The following is a 17,671-nucleotide window of genomic DNA, read 5'->3' as shown; positions in this document are numbered from 1 at the left end:
AGGTCAGCTTGGCGGTTACGAACCGGGAACCGATGCTTCTACCCCTTCCCCGCCTGCCCCTTCGGCCGTCCGCACCCGGTCCACCCCGCGGTCCAGGCTCCTGGGCCTCTTCACGCCCTGGACGGCTGGCCCCGGGGCCCGCCACAGCAGGCGACTTTCACGCCCTGGGCCCCTGGGTCTGGGCGCCCTCGCCCTTCACCTGTGGACATCACGGAGTCCTTCCCCAGCTCCCCGGGAGGGGGACGGCGGGAGGGGCGGGGCCAAGGGGAGCTGCGCGCGCGCCAGGACCCGCGGGCCGCTCCGGAAATGAAGACCTGGCGTCGGGCCCCGCGGCCGCGCCGGCCAGACCCCGCCCCCGAGAGACCCCGCCCCTCCAGGCACTGCTCAGGCGCGGCCGGCCACGCCCCCAGGGAGGCCCCGCCCCCGAGCCCGCTCAGGCTCCGCTGGCCCCGCCCTCAGGAAGGCCCCGTCCCTGGGCGCCGGTGCGGCAGCCGGCCCCGCCCCCCGGAGGCCCCGCCCCGCGGACGGCTGCTGCGCCGACCCGGCGGCGGGCTGTGGGGCGCCGGGGTGCAGTGCCAGGCGGCGCTGCGGGGGCGCGGGGCGCGGGGCTGGGGTCGGGTCAGCGGCCCGAGGCGCCCGAGCAGCCATGGCGGAGGCCGCGCCGTCCCACCTGGCGCTGCCCTCGGGTCTGCTGGAGCTGTGCGCGCTGCTGGGGCCCTCCCGGGACAGCCTCCGCGGCCCCGAGGTAAGGGCCGGCGGGGAAACTGAGGCCGGAGCGCCCGGGCGGCGGCTGCGGGCGCGGTGCGGGTCTGGCCGCGGCTCGCCGGCGTCTGCGCGGTGGCGGCGGTGCGCGGGGCCCCCGGCCGGGCTCACCCCCGCCGCGGCCGGTGGGTGCGGGGACGGGGCTGTCCTCCCGCCAGGAGCAGTCGCGGGGGCTGCGGCCCCGAAGAGGAGCGCGGGCTCGGAGGACGCCCCTGCGGGTGCTCCGGGACGCACACCTGGGCAGGGTGGAGGCGGGCGGGGGGCGGGGAGGAGGGACAGGGGTGCGGCCGGGGCGCGGGTTCACGTCCCCGAGGAAAGGGGGTCCTTCGCGTGCCGGACTCGCCGTCTCCTGGGTGCGGGTGGCGGTGTTGGGGCGCTCGTGGGGCCCCGCGTCCGGCCGCTCGCGGGGAAGCGCGGCTGCTTGTCGCGCGCACGAAGGGCTGCGCCCCCACCCGACCCCCCTTTCCCGCTGTCGGGGCAGCCGGCGTGACGCACCCTGCCCGGAAAGCGCAGTTTGGGACGCTCAGTCCGCGTCTCCTTCCCGCGCCCTCACTTCACTTTGGTGGCGCGACCCCCGCCTCCGGGTCGCCCGGCGCCTTCTCTTGGCTCGGGACGTCCGCACGACTCCGCCTGTGGCACTCCTCTCCGGTGGGTGGCGGTGCCCGGGGGACCCCGAGGTTACCCGCCCCGCCGCCCGGTTATCTGGGCGAGTCCGTATCTCGTTCTGGACCAACAGCGGAGGAGGAGGCGCAGGAGGGCACCGGAGCGCTGAGGGCGGCAGAATGGAAGCGCTGAGGTCAGCGGGGGAAGCCGGATGCGGCTAAAAATTAACTGGAGAAATGGCTCTTCATCTCCTTAATTTTTTAAAGATTGTATTTATGTACTTGAGAGAGGGAGAGAGAGCGCGCGGGCAGGAGGGGGGAGGGGCGGAGGGAGAAGCAGAAGCGGACTGTCCACGGGGCAGGGAGCCCGCGCAGGGCTGCATCGAGGCCCCCGGATCATGACCTGAGCAGAAGGCAGACGCTTCACCCACACCGACCGAGCCCCCCAGGCGCCCCGTCTCCTTGACTTTAATACAGAGCTGACTTCTCTGGTCTCTGGGCTTCCCTCCTTTCTCACTCCCCCCCGCCCCCCATGTCTGCGTCCCCTTTGACCACGGTCTCCTCGGACCCTCGGTGACCGAGTTATCTCCCTGCCTCTACTTTGCCAAATGGCATTTCCTCCTTTTTCTTCTCATAGGAAATGACCTGGTTTCAGTTGCTTCTGGGTGATTTCAACACACGTGTCGGTTGCCCCAGGGTGAGACGCGTCTGGAGAGCGGGGTGATTCAGCTTCGGGGTGCACAGGGGTGCTTTCCTGACCCAAACAGGCCACGGCTTTCCCAGGCGAGCGGGCCGCTTGCTGCTCTGCACTTTGACTCTTACCCTTTCTGTCCTGCATGCGGGTTCTGCTGGGGGCTCAGCAGAAGGCAGAGAGCAGGAGAGCAGCAGCCTGGCGGGATGGGCCCAGCTTCCTGGACTGCGCCTCCTTTAAGGCCGCTTTAAGGCCAGTGCTGACGTTCCAGTTAACCAAACATATGACCTCACTGGGCTGCTTTTGCTCTTATAGCAGTTCTATTCCCAGCATCCGAGGCTTTTTTATAACTTTGAAAATCCCCATTTCTCTGTCGGTGAGGCATTCCTGCTTGGCGACAGAACAAGCCCAGAGGTATGCAAAACATCCAACTTAATGTGAGGGTAGCAAGGTCTCCGAACTTCCCATTTCATTTCTCGGATGGGGTGGTGTTCGCTCTGTGAGGCTAGTGGCGACGACTTGGAGCCTACAGGTCGGTCCCCATGGGAGTTTCTGGGCTTGCATTTCCCTGCACCCCGTGGTTGCCGTGGAGACTAGGCGTGGGGTGTGGAAGGACCACTGCTAGCCCTCTGAGCGCACAGAGACCAGTTTTCATAGAGTAGATCACCAGCATAATTCTTGTGTGCGAAGGCAACACTATAACGGTTCTTGGTGGAGAGCGTCCTGGCCTTCGGCTTCTAGAGCAGCGGGTCCACCAGACTTCCTGAGTGGTGACGCCCATGCTTCCCGTCTGTGCCATCCAGTGTGGCAGCCACTGGCCACACGTGGCTACCAGGTACTTGAAGCGTGGCCACTGAGGAGCTGGAGTTGAAATTTCATTTACTTTTAATTAATTTCAATTTCAATAGCCACGTGACCCTTCACGGTGGTGGAGAGCACAGTTCTAGAGCATTAAAAAAAAATCTGTTTCCCATCTTATTTCATGAATGATGACCCATCCTATACGACGATCAGTGCCACTCTGTAATCTGTAGAAATAAATCTGTGACGCTGGGAGACAGGGCGTCGTGTGTCTCACTTTTTGTTATTAGCTCCGGGTTTTCGGACTCAAATGGTTGTTACCGGGGAGGGCTTAGTAAGTCAATGCCAGCGAGGGGAGAGCAGGAATGGATGTCAGCGGCCTGTGGAGGTGGACCTTGTCTCACCTGGAGGGGAGGCAGGGCAGTCACAAGGCTCTGGGATGCAGGACTGTGCCTTCTGGAACTTGCTCTGGTTCCGCGGTCGGACGTGTGCAGGTGTGTGGCAGTGCACTGTCCTCTGCCGCCTTGTTAGTGTCCACGGCCATGTTTGCTCAGATGGCACGCGTGATGAAGAACCGAGAGCACACCCGCGGTCCCTCGGTGGGGGACGGGGCGGGTACGCTGCTGGGTCATCCCTGAGTGGCCCCGCGTGGTCCCAGCTGGGACAGGAAAGTCGGCCGCGCTGTGTGCGCAAGTGGGGAAAAAAGCTGGTGGAACTGTTGGAAGGGGCTGACTGTGTGGAGGGCGAGATCAGACTGATGAACAGCGGAGACGTGGGAAGACAGACCGGGTTTCCCGCCGCGCCCGGGGCGCTGACCGCCGGTTCTCAGAATCAGGGGAGGGCTTGCCTTTCTGTTCTTTTATTCTTCCCGCATTGTCATTCGCTTTTAAACGTGAGACTGTGCTGCTTATCCGGCCTGAAGAGACAGCAAGGATATACGTTCGGAGGAAGGACGGTGTGCGATGAGCTGCCAGGGCCGGTCGGCGGACGTGCGGCCACGTCACTCTAAGAGGCCAGAGGAGTAGAGGGAGTGAGAGGTAGTTTATTGGTGTTAGCGTGAGAACCAGCCGTGTTCCACTCCGGCTGAGTGTGCTCTGCGAGATCACGGAGCCCGGGCCATGGATGGATGGCAGCACCCGCCGAGAGCCATCTCCTGTGCTGGACTGGGGCCACCGAGAGAAACCGTACAGTCCCCGCCTCTCCCTCCCAGCAGCTCTGAAGGTGACATAGTTCCCCTGTGGCGGCATCGGTGCTCCAGAGGTGCTGAGCCAGTGGAGGAGGAGGCGGGAGGAGGTGCTCCAGGAGGGGAGGAGCCAGGGGCTTGATGGCCTGCCTTCGGGTGAGGAAAGTCTCCCTCCAGTGGGGGTAGGGGTGGGGGTCCCAGGTGAAGGTGGAGCAGGAGGGCGCGGGTGCGTGTCAGGCAGCTGGAGAGCAGGGAGAAGCCTTGGAACATGGGCGCTTGTCTGGAGAACGAGGTTCAGTGGCGCACGGCTTTGGGGGCACCCTGGCACCGAAGCAGGCTGGCCCACGGCTCAGGCGTGTGGTCCAGGCTGTCGTCCTGCTCTGTGACACAGGCACACGTGTGATGCGTACATGGAAGACGGAGTGGTGACAATAACGTCCGGGAACAGACTCCGTGTTCATGCAGGTGGAGGGACGGGAGGGTCTGGGAGGCGGTTTGGGCCCGTCGGAGGGGCTGCAGGTAGAGCGCTGGCCCTGGGTGGTGGGAGCCACTGTCCGCTGGGACATGTGATGAGGTCACATGTGTCTTCTTCTTTTTTTTTTTTAAGATTTTTATTTATTTGGGGGAGAGAGCTCATGTGCAGACGGCTGGGGGGAGGGGTAGAGGGCGACGGAGGAGCAGACTCCCCGCTGAGCAGGGAGCCCCCCATGGGGCTCCATCCCAGGACCCTGAGATCAAGACCTGAGCCGGAGGCAGGCACTTCACCGACTGAACCCCCCAGGTGCCCCCTGTTTGTGAGAGAGGTCAGAGGTGCAGGTGGGGTGCCCTGGGCCCGGTGGGAGGAGGCAATGTCATGCTCCTGGCAGAAACCTTGAAGGATGAGTTTGGGAGGAATCTGCACCCTCTCTGAACCACGGGTGAGGTGGCTGCAAGGTTTGGAAATGGGCAGATGGGGTGGCCCTGGGGCTGCTCTTGGAGAGCTTTCAGGCCAGCGGCCCTGCAGTGTGGGTTTACAGCTGGCGTGAGAGCATTAGCTGGGGCGGCTCCACAGACCGGAGGGTCACTGCCTCTGTCACAGCGGAGTGCAAGAGTGTAGGCTCGGGGTTTAGGGAAATCAGCAGATTTATTTTTGAAGCCATCATTTCAGGGACCCGCCGCGTCTGTCCTGTCAGGAGGCAGTTGGGTGTGGTCTGGGATCGCCAGGAAAGGAGTCAGCCCTGGGGGGCGGGGTGGGGGTCACGGCCGGGAAGGGGCCGTCTGCCTGCGCCCTACGCAGCCGCTCAGGGCAGAGGGGAGGTTGCAGGAAAGGGGCCGCGCAGCGTGGCCACCTGTGCCCTGTCCTCCCGGATGTGGTGTTTGATGGGAGGAAGGGGTGGACGCGCATACTTTCGTAGATAAGTAGGTCCGAGTGCTGGATTTTGATAGGAAGTTTTTCCAAAGGTTTTATATAACTCAAGCCGTGGTTTCCTTTCATGCCTGATGCGCAAAGATTTAAAAATTAGCCAATAATATGGATTTCCCCTGTTTGGTCTTTGTTCCCACTGGTATTAACCGTTTTCCTCAACATAAAGAAATCATGGCCTGAGTTTAAATTACACAGCATAAAAACAAGCTTTCTGATGTGTGTTTACCAGCGGCGTGGTGTGGGTCCTGCAGGGGAGAGTCCCCTCTGGTTCCACGACTCTTACTCAGACCGGGTTGCTGGCTGGCCCTTTCCTGCCGGGGACAATTCCGCTTCTCCCAGCGACAGTGACGTCCTTCCTGATGCCCGAGTCCCTCAGAGATCTTCTGTGGCGCACTGCCCACCCCCGGCGCGCTCCCCCTCCCACAGGCTAACCGCCCAGCGACTCCTGCCCTCGACCTCTCTCTTCCTCCGCTGGCACGGGGCTGACCTGCCCACTTCGTCGTCTCGGCCTGTCGACCTCGTCTGGGGGCTCGGGGCGCAGCCTGGCCGCCGTCTCTGCAGACTCTCTTAGGATCCGTAGCCAGACAGAACTGAGATCGGGGCAGAGCCCGTGCTCATTATATCGTCCGGGGGAAAGAGCGAAAACGTGAAACATTTTGTAGAAATCGGGTACCAAGTTAAAGTTGACAAACGTTCTGTCCGAATGACCCCATCATGTAGACCCAGGGCGACCATTTGGTTGCGGGAAGAAGGGTGTGTCTCTTCTCTCTGAGGCCGCCTGTCCTTCTGCTCACTCCTCAGTCTGTGTCCCCAGGTCAGTGGCGACAGGACCGCTGGTGTGGGGCAGGGCGTCGGCACCCTGTCTGCAGCGGCCGGACAGCATGTGGGGCCTCTGCTCGCCAGCCTCAGGGCATGTGGGGCCTCTGGTGTGGGGCGTTGGGGTTGAGGTCTTGACCGGCAACCCTGCCCCCTGGAGCAGGAAGCTCAGGGATGCAGCGTTCGCTGCTGTGGTGCTAGCAGAGCTCGGGTCTGCCTGTCGGCCAGGCTTGGAACTGTCAGGCCGTGTGCCCAGGGGCAGCCACAGAGCCAGATGCTGCGCCGTGGGGTGACTCGCCTGAGCGCGCGACCCCACGGGTTCCTGAAAGCAGCTTCCGTGCTCCTCCCTGTCCTGGGCCGCTGGTGGTGAAACCTGCTCCTGGTAGCTTACTCGAATTTGTCCCCGCTTCAGGTGTCCTTCAAGCAGGGGGTCGGCAGCCCCTCTCCTCTCGATCCAGAGGTCCTGTCCGTGTTTGTGCCTCCTTTCGTCACTAAGGAGGACAGTCAGACGGCCGGCGTCTCTTCTGCGACTCTGAGCAAGACCAGAAGGCGCTCCTTCAGGAAGAAGAGGGACAAGCCCAAAACAGAGCCCTGGAAGGGCCTCCCTCCTGAAGACGTTAGTGTCCCCGATGGCGTGGACCTGCTCGCCCTGCCTCAGCTCTGCTTCCCAGGTATCCCCCGCCCCGCCTTCCGCCACACCCACGGTGCCGTCTGGAAACCAAGTCAAGAAAGGGCAAGAGATGGGGTTGGTGACCCCTGGCAGCCTTGAGGTCAAACTGCAGGGCTCAATTGTCTCCATCGAGGGGGTTTGGGAGCTGAAGGATAAGTAGTCCACGTAGGGTAGCCCCCGCATGTTGGAGAACAGTCCGCGGCGAGGGGCTGTGGGGTTGGCCAGTGCAGTCGGGAGAAGTGTTTTCCAGGGATTTTTCCCCTTAGATTGGCAGGTCTGTCTTCCAGAGGTCGGCAGGTGGACCAGGGTGAGCCTGCAGCGTCTCCCCCAGGGCGTGCTTTGGTCCAGGCTCCCCGGCCCCTGTCTTCTGCGCCCCTGGGACCCACAGCCCGGGCTCTCGTGCTTTCCCCACCTAGTCCGCCCCCAGCAGCGGGCGGCCCTCCTGTTTCCCCCTGGTCCGTGAGAAACGCCGAGTGGCTGATGTAGAAAACTGAGTAGGAACTTGCGCTCCGTCATTTCCTGTCTGGAAGGTTCCGTCGGGAGCGGCTGCTGTCTCCTGGTCTCAGGGGTTACAACCCCGGAAGAGCGGGGCAGCCCCGTGCCCGCTGTGCTCAGACACGTTCGCCTCCCCCAGGCCCACCCCAAGGGGTTTGTCTGAGGTTATCCTCGTGCTCCTTCTCTAGATCTTGCAGAGCACAGAGGGTGGCCAAGAAATGGGCCCTGCGGAGGGACAGGGGGTGGCGGCTGGCCAGTGGCCCAACCTGCCCGACCCCCGCCGGGTGCCACAGCTGGCAGGGCGAGGCCAGGCTCTGTAGGCCACAAAGTGGGCTCATGGGCAGCCCGGGCTCAGAGGTGGTTGCTGCGGGGTCGTGACGAGATTTCCTCTCCTTTCCTCGTCCACAGGGGGCATGTACGTGGCCTCGGAGCCGAAGGAGGACTGTGTCCACTTCCTGGTGCTGACCGACGTCTGTGGGAACAGAACGTACGGCGCGGTGGTCCAGTACTATCGGCCCCTGCGCGTATGTGACTGACACGAATTCCCTCGGAAGTCAGGCCGGGGTGGTTTTTATTGTTGCCAAAATACACACCCCAAGCCACCACCCCCGTGACCACTGTAGTGGGTGTGGGTCCGTGGTGCTAAGTGCACTCCTGCTGCTGGGAACCCCTCCCACGTCTCATCCCAAAAGATGTTCGTCTCCCTGGAAGTCCCTCCCTCGGCCCCCCTCCTGCCTCTACGGGTTTGCCTCCTCCGGACGCCTGTGTTGGTGGACTCGGGCTGCACGTGGCCTCTGTGTCCAGCTCCCGCTCAGTGGCCAGGTTTAGAGTTCGTCCACGCTGGGGCAGCAGTGCCTCTGTTCTCAGGGCTGAGTCCTACTGCCGGTGTGTGTGAGCCGTGGCTGGTTTCCCACGCAACCTCCGAGGGCCACTTGGGTTCCTTTGCTCAGGGTGACGGCTTCGGGCCTCCCCTGCCTGGCAGGGCCACGTGTGTGACCCGGCCGGCCTCTCGGGAGCTTGTGGGGGCCGCCATGCACCTGAAGAGGTGGCGTGACCCACTGCCTATGTCGGAGGGTTTTCGGGAGCACAAGGGGCCCCACTGCTTCATCCAGGAAGTCTAGGAACCCACACTGAGGGGCAGGTGGCGGCCCGGATTTTATTCCCTGCTCTGCCGTCGGAGGCGGGGGCAGCTGCAGTGGGAGAGTTATCCCTCAGTGTCAGGGGCACAGGGCACAACTCGATGGGCTCTGTCCCTTCCTGCCCGTGGAGTGGCACGGACGCACCTGGCGTGCGTCAGAAACATGGGGGAGCCCCGCATCCTGCTGGGGTCCGAGTGCACAACCTCAGTGTCTGGACCAGGCGTCCCCTGGGCGGGTGGCGGTCAGCACAGGGAGGCCACCCCTCAAGGCCGTGTGTGTGGGCGGCTACAGCCACGATATGGACAGCAGGCCCGCCTGCCTGCCCGGGTCAGGTTGGGGGGGAGACGAGAGGGCCCGAGTTCTTGCCCCTCCCTGGTAGTGCTTCCAGCGGACACAGGACGGGAGGCTGGGTCGTTCAGGAAGGTGCTGGTCTGTGAAGCCATTGCTATGAGAAGTACATGTTATTTTTATTATCATTACATGCATTTTAAAAAGGTCACAGCCCTCAGCTTTGCCTGTGACTCCCCCTACACCTGGCTTTTGGGGTGTGCACGGCCGCTCGCCTGTCCTCTCAGAGCCTGCATGATTTCGGGGTGTTCCCCGGGCCCTACGTGCCGGCCTCCCCTCCCTCCCCGTGTGTCCAGGGACCACCCACGCCCCGCCTTGTGCGACGGCCCCTCCCGGAGTGCAGACGGCGTTGTGGTCCCCTGTGCCGGCCGCCCGCTCCAGGCACGACCCTCCTGCTCTCATTTAATCCGCAGCACAGTGCACCGAGCCCGCTCTCCAGATGAGGACGCGAGCAGTCGCCCAGGGAGGGGCTGACTTGCCCGGGGCCCCCAGCACACTGACCTGTGGGCAGTGGGCATCGGTTCGATGTCGGTGGGCAGACGAACGACACGCCCGCTGCTTGCCGGGTCTGCGGGCACCTGTCTCGCAAGACCCTTGCGTTGGCACCAGCCGCAGGTGAAGCTGTGGTCCCACCGCCATCCCTCCCGGCACCCCAAACCACCCACCGTGGGGGCCGGATTGTGGCCCCCCGTGACATGCCACTCGTAAGCTCCGTGGTGGTCTGTGCCTCTGGAATCCCGGCGCCGGGTGCGTTCTCCAGCTGAGACCCTCCCCCGCCCCAGCACACACACAAACGCTCGGCGCTGCAGCTTTTTTCCTTCGTGAGCAGAGCCTGCAGCCTGTTCTGTTCTCGCTGTGGGTCCCTTCCCCCCGGGCGGGGCGGGTCTCACCACCTCTGCCACCTCAGCACGTCATGAACCGCGGACAGCAGGCACCGGGAGCGGGGAGGGGGGTGTCCTGTGTGGACTGGGGCTCCCAGAGACACCGGGGCCCGTCTGCTGTGACTGGGGCCCCTAGTGGCATGACGAGGGGACCATCCACACGGACTGGGACTCCGGAGGGAGCGCGGGCCGGGCGGTGGGGGAGCTCGTGCCGTCCAGGCCCCTGCCCTCTCGCCCCGTCTGCAGGGGCCCACGCTGCTGATGGTAGAAGCCGGGAGCGGCTGGGCCGGGAGGTGACACGGGCCTGTGGCTTTCTCTGCAGGACGCATCGTGTTTCTACAATGGCAAGGCGCACTGGGAGCCATCCTGGCCGACGGCGGGCGTGGCTGGCTGCTTTGTCCCCTTCGCCGTGTGCGTGGTCTCCAAGCTGCCCTATTACAATGCCCTCAAGGACTGCCTGTCCTGGTAAGCTGCGTGGCCCGTGTGTCCGCGAGGCCGCCTCGGTGCTGGCGGGTGGCAGGCGGGCTCTGGTGTGGCTCGGGGAGCCCAGAGGCTTCCGGAGGTGGTAGCGTGTGGGCGCTCGGCCAGACAAGGGAGGACGAAGCCAAGCTGGGGGGAGTAAAATTAGTGCAGACGATTTGATGTTTGGTTTTTCAAAAAGACGCGCATGAGAAATGGCTCTTCTGGCTGAGACAGTCAGGAGGCTGCCCCCATCAGCCTGGCAGTTCGCGGGCAGCTGACGAATCACCTCCCTTGGTGGCATCTTTAGATTCATGCTGACACCCAGTAGGAGGCCTGAGGACCTAGAGAACTTGTGACGACTCCAGAGAGCATCGCGCTCGCTGCCGTGGTCGGGGGACGACGGTGGCGCGCAGACACGGTCCAGCCCCTGGCCACACGCGCCCTGGCCGCCTGGCTTTCATTCTCTCCAAGTTCTAGTCTTGGAAATCGCAATGGTTTCGTGAAAGACTGGGGTGGTCCGCGGAGGCTCGCCTCCATGTCGTAATACCCACCGTCACCCCTGGCAAGTCACAGACTTCTAGAAGGAGAGTCATTTTGGTTCTCGGCCTGCGGTCAGAGGGACGAGCAGGAATCCTTCCCGGCCGAGCTCAGGATCCTCGGAACTCAAGGGCCAGCGCCTTCACGGTTCAGCTTTCGAAGTGCAGCTTGTCTCTGCGCAGGGCGTGCGTCTTACTGCCCGACACGAAACGCCTCGTAGAACAGAGCGCGCGCTCGGTCTCCCGCCGGGGCGGCCTGAGTGGAGCGCGTGCGCGCGGGCATGGCGTGGGCAGTGATGGGATGAGAAGGTAGGGCAGGGTCCCCGTTTCTTTAGTTAACCCTTCATCTTCAGCACCGGAGGGTAGAGGGCGCGTCCGCCCATCTGCAGTTTCCCCTTCTGGGAGGCGGCGCGGGTGATCCCACCTTCCTCGAACGGAACAGGTTCGGGCCGCACAGCGCCCGCCTCCGAGGACGGCAGCACCTGTTCCTCCTCGGGCTCGTTCCCCTACCACTGGCTGCAGATGCCGTCCTGCTGGACGGTGAGGCACATGAGTGCTTAACTTGAAAAACGTGTTCGGTTTCCCTGCTTCTCGAGTTTTCTCTCTCCGTGGTCGTTGCTACGGGACAGGAACTAGAAAATAGAAAAAACAAATGACAGAAATCCAAAAAGCAGTTTATAAATGTAGATTTATAGATTTTTAAAATCTGTTTTTCTGCTATCACGGCAGCATGTGGACATGTAAACTGTGCCTCTGGACAGAAACTGGGAGAGGATGCTTAGCTGTGTGTGGAGAACTAGGTTATGGAAAGTCTTTGTTCTCTTGGGTTTTTTTTTTTAACTCCATACTATTCTTTTACCATAAATAACATACAGAAGGACTATTGAATTATCTCTAAATTCTGACACTGACTCCAGGAAGAGCTATGATTTGTTACTTAAAGGAAGAGTATTAGCACTCGGCTTGCGGGCGTGCGTGGGGGGCGAGGCTGGGGTCCGGCCCAGGGCACTGAGGCAGGGTGTCCGGCACGGTTGGCTGAAATTTTCCAAGTGTAGACACCGTGTCACCACTACTGCCGTTAACACAGAAAACATTTCCACCCCGCACCAAAGCCCCCTCAGGCCCTGTGGTCGCTTCCCAGCCCCTCTGCCCCCAGGCACCTGCTGGTCCACTATGCGGTTCGGTCAGTGGCCACTCTGCCTTGAACAACACGATTTGAACCGTGTGCATCCGCATACACCCGTATTTTTTGACAAATATAGTACAGTCCCGTAAATGTATTTTCTCTTCCTTAAAATTTTCTTAAAATCGTTTTTTTTTCTGGGCTGACTTTACTGTAAGAACACAGCATATAATGCATATAAGACACGACTGCCTGTTCATCCACTGGGTCATGGGTCAGGCTTCTGGTCGGCAGTGAGCGACTAGTGGTTCAGCTTTTTGATGGGGTGGGAGGTTCTACACAGGTTTTCAGCTGCGTGGGGGGAATGGGTGCCTTTAACCCCTCACATTGGTCAAGGGCCAACCCTACTTCCAAAGTCAGAAGGCATTTGGGAAACAAACACGGTCAAACACTTGCTTTTGAGATGTTGACTTGCTGCTGAAGTAGGACCCAGGCAGAAGATCGCACGAATTCCTGCTGCGTAACCAGCACCCACAGCAAGAAGCAGAACGTGGCTGGACCCCACCCCCCAACACGCCAGTCGCCCTGTACCCCCTCTGCAGGCAGCCCCCCTCCCTGACCCTGGGCGACCGTGCCCTGCCGTCTCACGTCCAGGGTTGCCCCCCGTTGCCGGACGGCCCCAGAGCTGCCGGCAGACACATGAGCACAGAGTAGAAATGCTACGATGACCATTGGAGGCTCATACTTATTTTGTGATTTGATTTTTTTTTCTTTTAGTTTATTGACTCATCTGAAGCTCTGTAAAGATTTCGAAGTTGACAATCACATAAAAGATTTTGCTGCAAAACTGTCTTTAATACCTAGCCCGCCACCTGGACCCCTTCATTTGGTAATTAAATCTGGAATTTTGTCTTTTCTTTGCGAATAGCTCAAGTCATATGATGATGGTGGTTTTAATGTTTTAAACTATTTCTTACATTCTGGTCTGTTTAAATTAGGCTTCTCGGGTTCCTTACAGAATCCTCTGATTGCACAGTTTCTAAAGATGAGTTTGCCCGGCGGCCCGTGATACATGGTGTGGAGCTGGTGGTGGCCCCCTTAGTGCTTAACACACCGGTGCATTCCTTGCAGAAAACATACAGAACTTACTTAAATTACTTAAATTACAAATTCCCCTTTGGTTTGGGGATTACATTGACTCGTGTTTTCTCCTGCCCATGGTGATTCACAAAAAGTACTTGGCTTAGTTTTTGGTTTTTCCCAGTGCCGCTGTGTTGTTGGATGACTGGCCAAGCTTCCCGGGGTCTGGGTTTCCCTGGCATGCTCGTCCTGAAACGTTGGCTCTACGTGAGGGTTCTGGGCTAAGGAGAGCTGTGGGCAAAGGCAGCCTACGTTCCCCCTTGGCTGAGTAATGGGCCAGACAGCCGAGCTGCGGTGACACCTGTCTGGCTCAGCAGTTTCCAGACTGACGCAACCACCCAGTGCTTCCTCGTTCTCCGAGAGGCGCCCGCCCAGTTAGGGTCTCGACGCAGATTGTAAAAGTCGATCCTGTTCCGCTCAGTCCCTTCTGGGAGATGAGACGGGGACCTCCGTTCCCTACGTCTGGTTAGTCACAGTTGGAAAGATTTGTTTTATTTCGCAGGAGACATGGGATTATGATCTTAAATTGTATATTTTTAATATCACCCTACAGCGTGTGGGGTCGGGGGGGGTCCTGCCTGATGCAGTCCAGGCCCAGAGACAAAGCAGGTTGCCTGCACACCTGGGTTCCGCTCCCAGAATCCTGTGCAGGGACATTGTGGGGTACTTGTTTTGTGCGAGGCCTCATCTTTATTATGTGGATAATGGTATTTTTTATGATTCGGCGAAGTCATCAGAGTTTCCTTCTTGCTCCGTTCACTCAACAAGTATTCCCTGAGGACCAGCTAAGCAGGGAACAAAACCAAGTACAGGACAGTCTGAGGGTTGGCCGTCGGTATTGGGTTCTGCCTTCGAGCATGAGTAAGGCTCGAACCCGCACCAATCTGCGTCCCTCGGAATCTTGCATTGAGTCATACGTGGTTCTCCGACTTTCGCTGCCCTCGTGAGAAAGCTTCCTGGGAGTCGTTCTGGATACCTCTTCTCTTCACCCCTGCGTCCCTCCATCACTCAGCCCTGACGGGCCAGCTCCTGGCGTTTGCCTGTAGATGCCCCGCCCCATGCATCTGTGTGACCTGAGGTCTGTCCACGTCCATTCTTCACCCTTCGCTCAGTTCATGCTTTGCACAATGGCTGCAGAGACTGTTAACATCACTCCGTTGGGCTCTCCTTTTATGCTTAAAACCCCAAATGGCTTCTTGCTGTGTACCTACAGCCAGTCCTACCTCTCTGGCCCCTGTGTCATCACGTCCTCCTCTGTCTGTATCCTCACCCCCTTGCTCGCTGTTGTCCAGCCGCACTGGGTGTCCCTCCGTCCCTCATGGCTGCTGCCCCAGGGCCCTTGCACATGCTGTTCCTGGAAGTCAGGTTTTTCGCGACAGCATCTGTGACCGCCCACCCCATCCCCATGCCCCCTTCCCACAGAGCCCAGCCCCCTCTGTAGCTGGGGCTCATGTACGTGTTTTGCTTCATGTCCCTCTTCTCTGTTGGCCTCCGAGCTGCGTGAGGAAGGGTTCCCCTGCCGAGCTGCATGTGTGGCACTGTTACCACACCCGCCCTGCCCTTGCTGCTCCCGCAGTTGTGGAGCGGAAGATGGAACAGATGGGTCGTGTTTTGGTGTTAGCCTGTCGTGTTCTCAGAGTGGGGCCTGCCTCTCGCTTCTGGCGCGTCTGTCCAAATGAGCTGAGCCCGGCTCAGGCCTGCTGCTGTGACCCTCCCTTTGCAGCCTCACCAGCTCTGAGGCTGAGACGGGGCCGTGACCCATCTTCAGGGGTGTTGAACCACCGTGGCTGTTCCTTGTTTCCGAGACACGCGAGGCCAAGGTTCTCCTCTAATCCAGGAGCCAGTTCAGGAATTTCCAGAACCCACTGCAAACAAACATGGGTGGCGAGGCTGTGTAGCTGGTGGTCAGGAGCTGCAGTTCCTGTGAGTCAAGTGTGGGGTCATCTCCGGTCTGGGTCGGAAGAGGCGGCGCCCAGCCTCAGCCCGGCCTGGCGCCTGGACCACTGGCCTGAGGGCAGGAAGGACACCCCACAGCTCTGGCTCGCTCTGCTGCTTCTCTGCCCACCAGTGCTCTGACCTCATGGGCTTTCAGAGCTCGGGCCGAGTTCCTGGGTGTGCACACGAAACGTGCCTTTCCCTTCTCGCTGTACCGGACTCACTTCCTGTGTTGCTCTCGGTGGGGGCCCGTTGTTTGTCTGGGGCTGCAGTCAAGCGAAGCATGGAAAGTTTCTCTGAAGTGTCTCTGCCTCAGTTTCTTCACCTGTGAGGTGGGGGGCCCCAGAGCCCAGCTCAGAGGGTGTGGGTCTCACGCGTGGCGCGGTTGCTGGCGTCCAGGGGGCCCTGACAGCATCTCTGGTAAGAATGATTGGCGTTTGTATTTAGTTTTTATCTGTGGTTGGGAAGCCGGTCGACATGTTTGGGTTTTTTTTTAAATATCAAGGGGAGTTTTCCACATATGCTTCACCATTTTTCCTAGTTCCTCGCCCCTGGGAGCAGTAACTCTGCTTCTGCTTGTTTCGTTACTGCCCACACAGGCGCACCAGCCTTGTTTCTGATGCGTCCTGCTTCCACAACCTGTGGGTGACAAGACGCTGCCATCGGGGGGCACTTGCAGAAAGTGGTCCTTTCTTGTCCTCTCTCTCTGTACAAGCAGTCACACACGGCAGTGGTGACACAAGTGGGAGGAGATGTGGATGGTGAACATTCGTTCTGGAACCTTCTCTAGCGAGGGCTCCGCGTCTCTCCGTGTCTCTCGTGTGTCCTCCTTCCATACTTGCCCTGGCGCGACCTTCTCTGTCCTCAGATTCTAATCTCCTCCCTGTGTTTTCAGCCCGGCACTGCTCACCCTCCGTTCTGCTCGTCCCCAGCTCCGGGGGTGCTGCTGGGGACCCTCCACAAGGCTGACACCCGTGGTCAGGAGTGAACTTGCCATCCAGCTGGAAGGCCCCTTGGTGGAGGGGCCCCTAACGTCCTCCTCCACCCACTGTGTCCTTTAACACAGGGAGGGCATTTTGCAGATATCAAATTCGAATTGAAGTGTTATTTTGAAATACTATCACTTGGAAAAATAAAGTCTTTTCTGCGATTTCTTGAAGGCATGTCTTTAAGGCTTTGACAGTTATGTTGAAAATATTAAGAGAATTCGTAAGGTGCAGGGAGCGTTCTGGCTAAGATGAACCTGACCGTGCTTGAGTTTGAGCCTGTGCTGACCGGAACACACGTCCGGCGTCAGCCACTCTTCACCGATGGGCAGTTGGCTCATGAGTTAGGAGTGTAGGCAAGACTGGCTGAAGAAGATCTTGGGTACTGGATCTGCGTGGCAGCCTTTCTCCGCAGTTGTGCGTGTCTAGACTGTTTGGTTCTGGGACATACACGGTGACAGCATGAGTCTTCAAACACATACCCTAACTCAGACGCCTTTGGCGCCTAAACGGAGAGTCTCGGTGTCTTTCAGTCCCTACTAGGAGCGGCTCTAAACTAATTGCGGAACTTGGTCATCACAGATATTTAACATGAAGCCTCTGCAGATCGTGTTTCCCTCCCGTGCGGACCCCGAGAGCCCGGTCATCGACTTGGACCTCCACTGGCCGTTGCTGTGTTTCAGGCCCGAGAAGGTGCTGCAGGTATGTGCCCCTCCGGACCTGGGACAGTGTGTCGGTTGGCTTAGTGGGCATTTAACCTGTCATCTGGAGGGCGATTCCAGGGCACAGGTATTCCAGAGTATTCCAGAATGTTCTGGAATGTTCCACCATGCACTGGGGATAGCTGCTTTTTGGCTTCAAGCAGACATTCAGGACAGTGCACGCCATTGACAAGTAGTGCTTTTTGGGGGGTTCAGGGGGCTTTCGTTTTGGCACATGGAGCTGGGAAACCAGGTGAGAATTGGCTTCACACGCGTGGTCAGTGCTTGGAGCACGGTCACAGGCGTGTACACGGTGTTGTCGGTTTCCCCAGATCCTGACGTGCCTCCTCACGGAGCAGCGGATCGTGTTCTTCTCCTCCAGCTGGGCTCTGCTGCCGCTGGTGGCCGAGTGCTTCCTGGCCTACCTGCACCCGTTGCAGTGGCAGCACACGTTCGTGCCCGTCCTGTCGCGTCAGATGCTGGACTTCGTCATGGCGCCGACGTCCTTCCTCATGGGCTGCCACCTCGACCACTTTGACGAAGTCAGCAAGGTTAGACCTCGACCGTTCACTGGTGAATGTCAGATCCTTGTGACCCCTGCGGGGACCGGGAGAAGTGGCTTCAAAAGGGTCCCGCCAGGAGGGCCACATGCTCCAGCCACGGGGAGATGGTGGTCCCTCCCGTCCCTGGGGCTCGTGCCCCTGGTGCCACAAATACACAACGGGTGCTAGCTGCACCATCTGCCTGTGCCTCTGGGCGTGTCCAAGGCTGTAGGGTCCTGGGCGCTGGGACCCTGTGTTGCCTGCCTACCCGCTTAAATTCCCAGGGTTCCATGGCTTCCTGCAGCTCCAGCGAGCAGAGCGCGGGCATCTGCGCCGATGGGGCCTGCTCTCCGGCCTAGCCGTGGCCGCTTTCTCCTTTTGTGGCCTCGAGTGAGGTGCCAGACCTTGCTGAGCCTCAGCTTCCTTGACTCTGAATGACTCGTCCTCCTGGAC

At 60.1% G+C, this 17,671-nt stretch overlaps 1 protein-coding gene across 9 annotated transcripts in view; it reads left to right on the top strand.

The window, feature by feature from the left end:
- Positions 1 to 536: 536 nt before the first annotated feature.
- Positions 537 to 17,671, top strand: part of DENND3 (DENN domain containing 3) — a 50,339-nt gene continuing 33,204 nt past the window's right edge. For 2 of the 9 annotated variants that reach the window (XM_082720623.1, XM_082720622.1), the window contains exons 1-7: positions 595 to 745; positions 6,673 to 6,931; positions 7,834 to 7,949; positions 10,116 to 10,258; positions 12,692 to 12,803; positions 16,558 to 16,677; positions 17,009 to 17,227. In XM_082720623.1, coding sequence (XP_082576749.1) covers positions 647 to 745; positions 6,673 to 6,931; positions 7,834 to 7,949; positions 10,116 to 10,258; positions 12,692 to 12,803; positions 16,558 to 16,677; positions 17,009 to 17,227 — 1,068 coding nt within the window. In that variant the 5' untranslated portion in view covers positions 595 to 646. Of the gene's footprint in view, positions 746 to 1,019; positions 1,559 to 4,483; positions 4,505 to 6,672; positions 6,932 to 7,833; positions 7,950 to 10,115; positions 10,259 to 12,691; positions 12,804 to 13,683; positions 15,248 to 15,388; positions 16,678 to 17,008; positions 17,228 to 17,671 lie in introns of those variants that run through there. The other 7 variants (XM_082720621.1, XM_082720626.1, XM_082720624.1 and 4 more) reach the window with 7 other exon arrangements.

This window comes from Mustela nivalis, assembly GCF_964662115.1.
Source record: "Mustela nivalis genome assembly, chromosome: 2".
Classification (NCBI taxonomy): domain Eukaryota; kingdom Metazoa; phylum Chordata; class Mammalia; order Carnivora; family Mustelidae; genus Mustela; species Mustela nivalis.
This window is presented reverse-complemented; position numbering and strand designations above follow the sequence as displayed.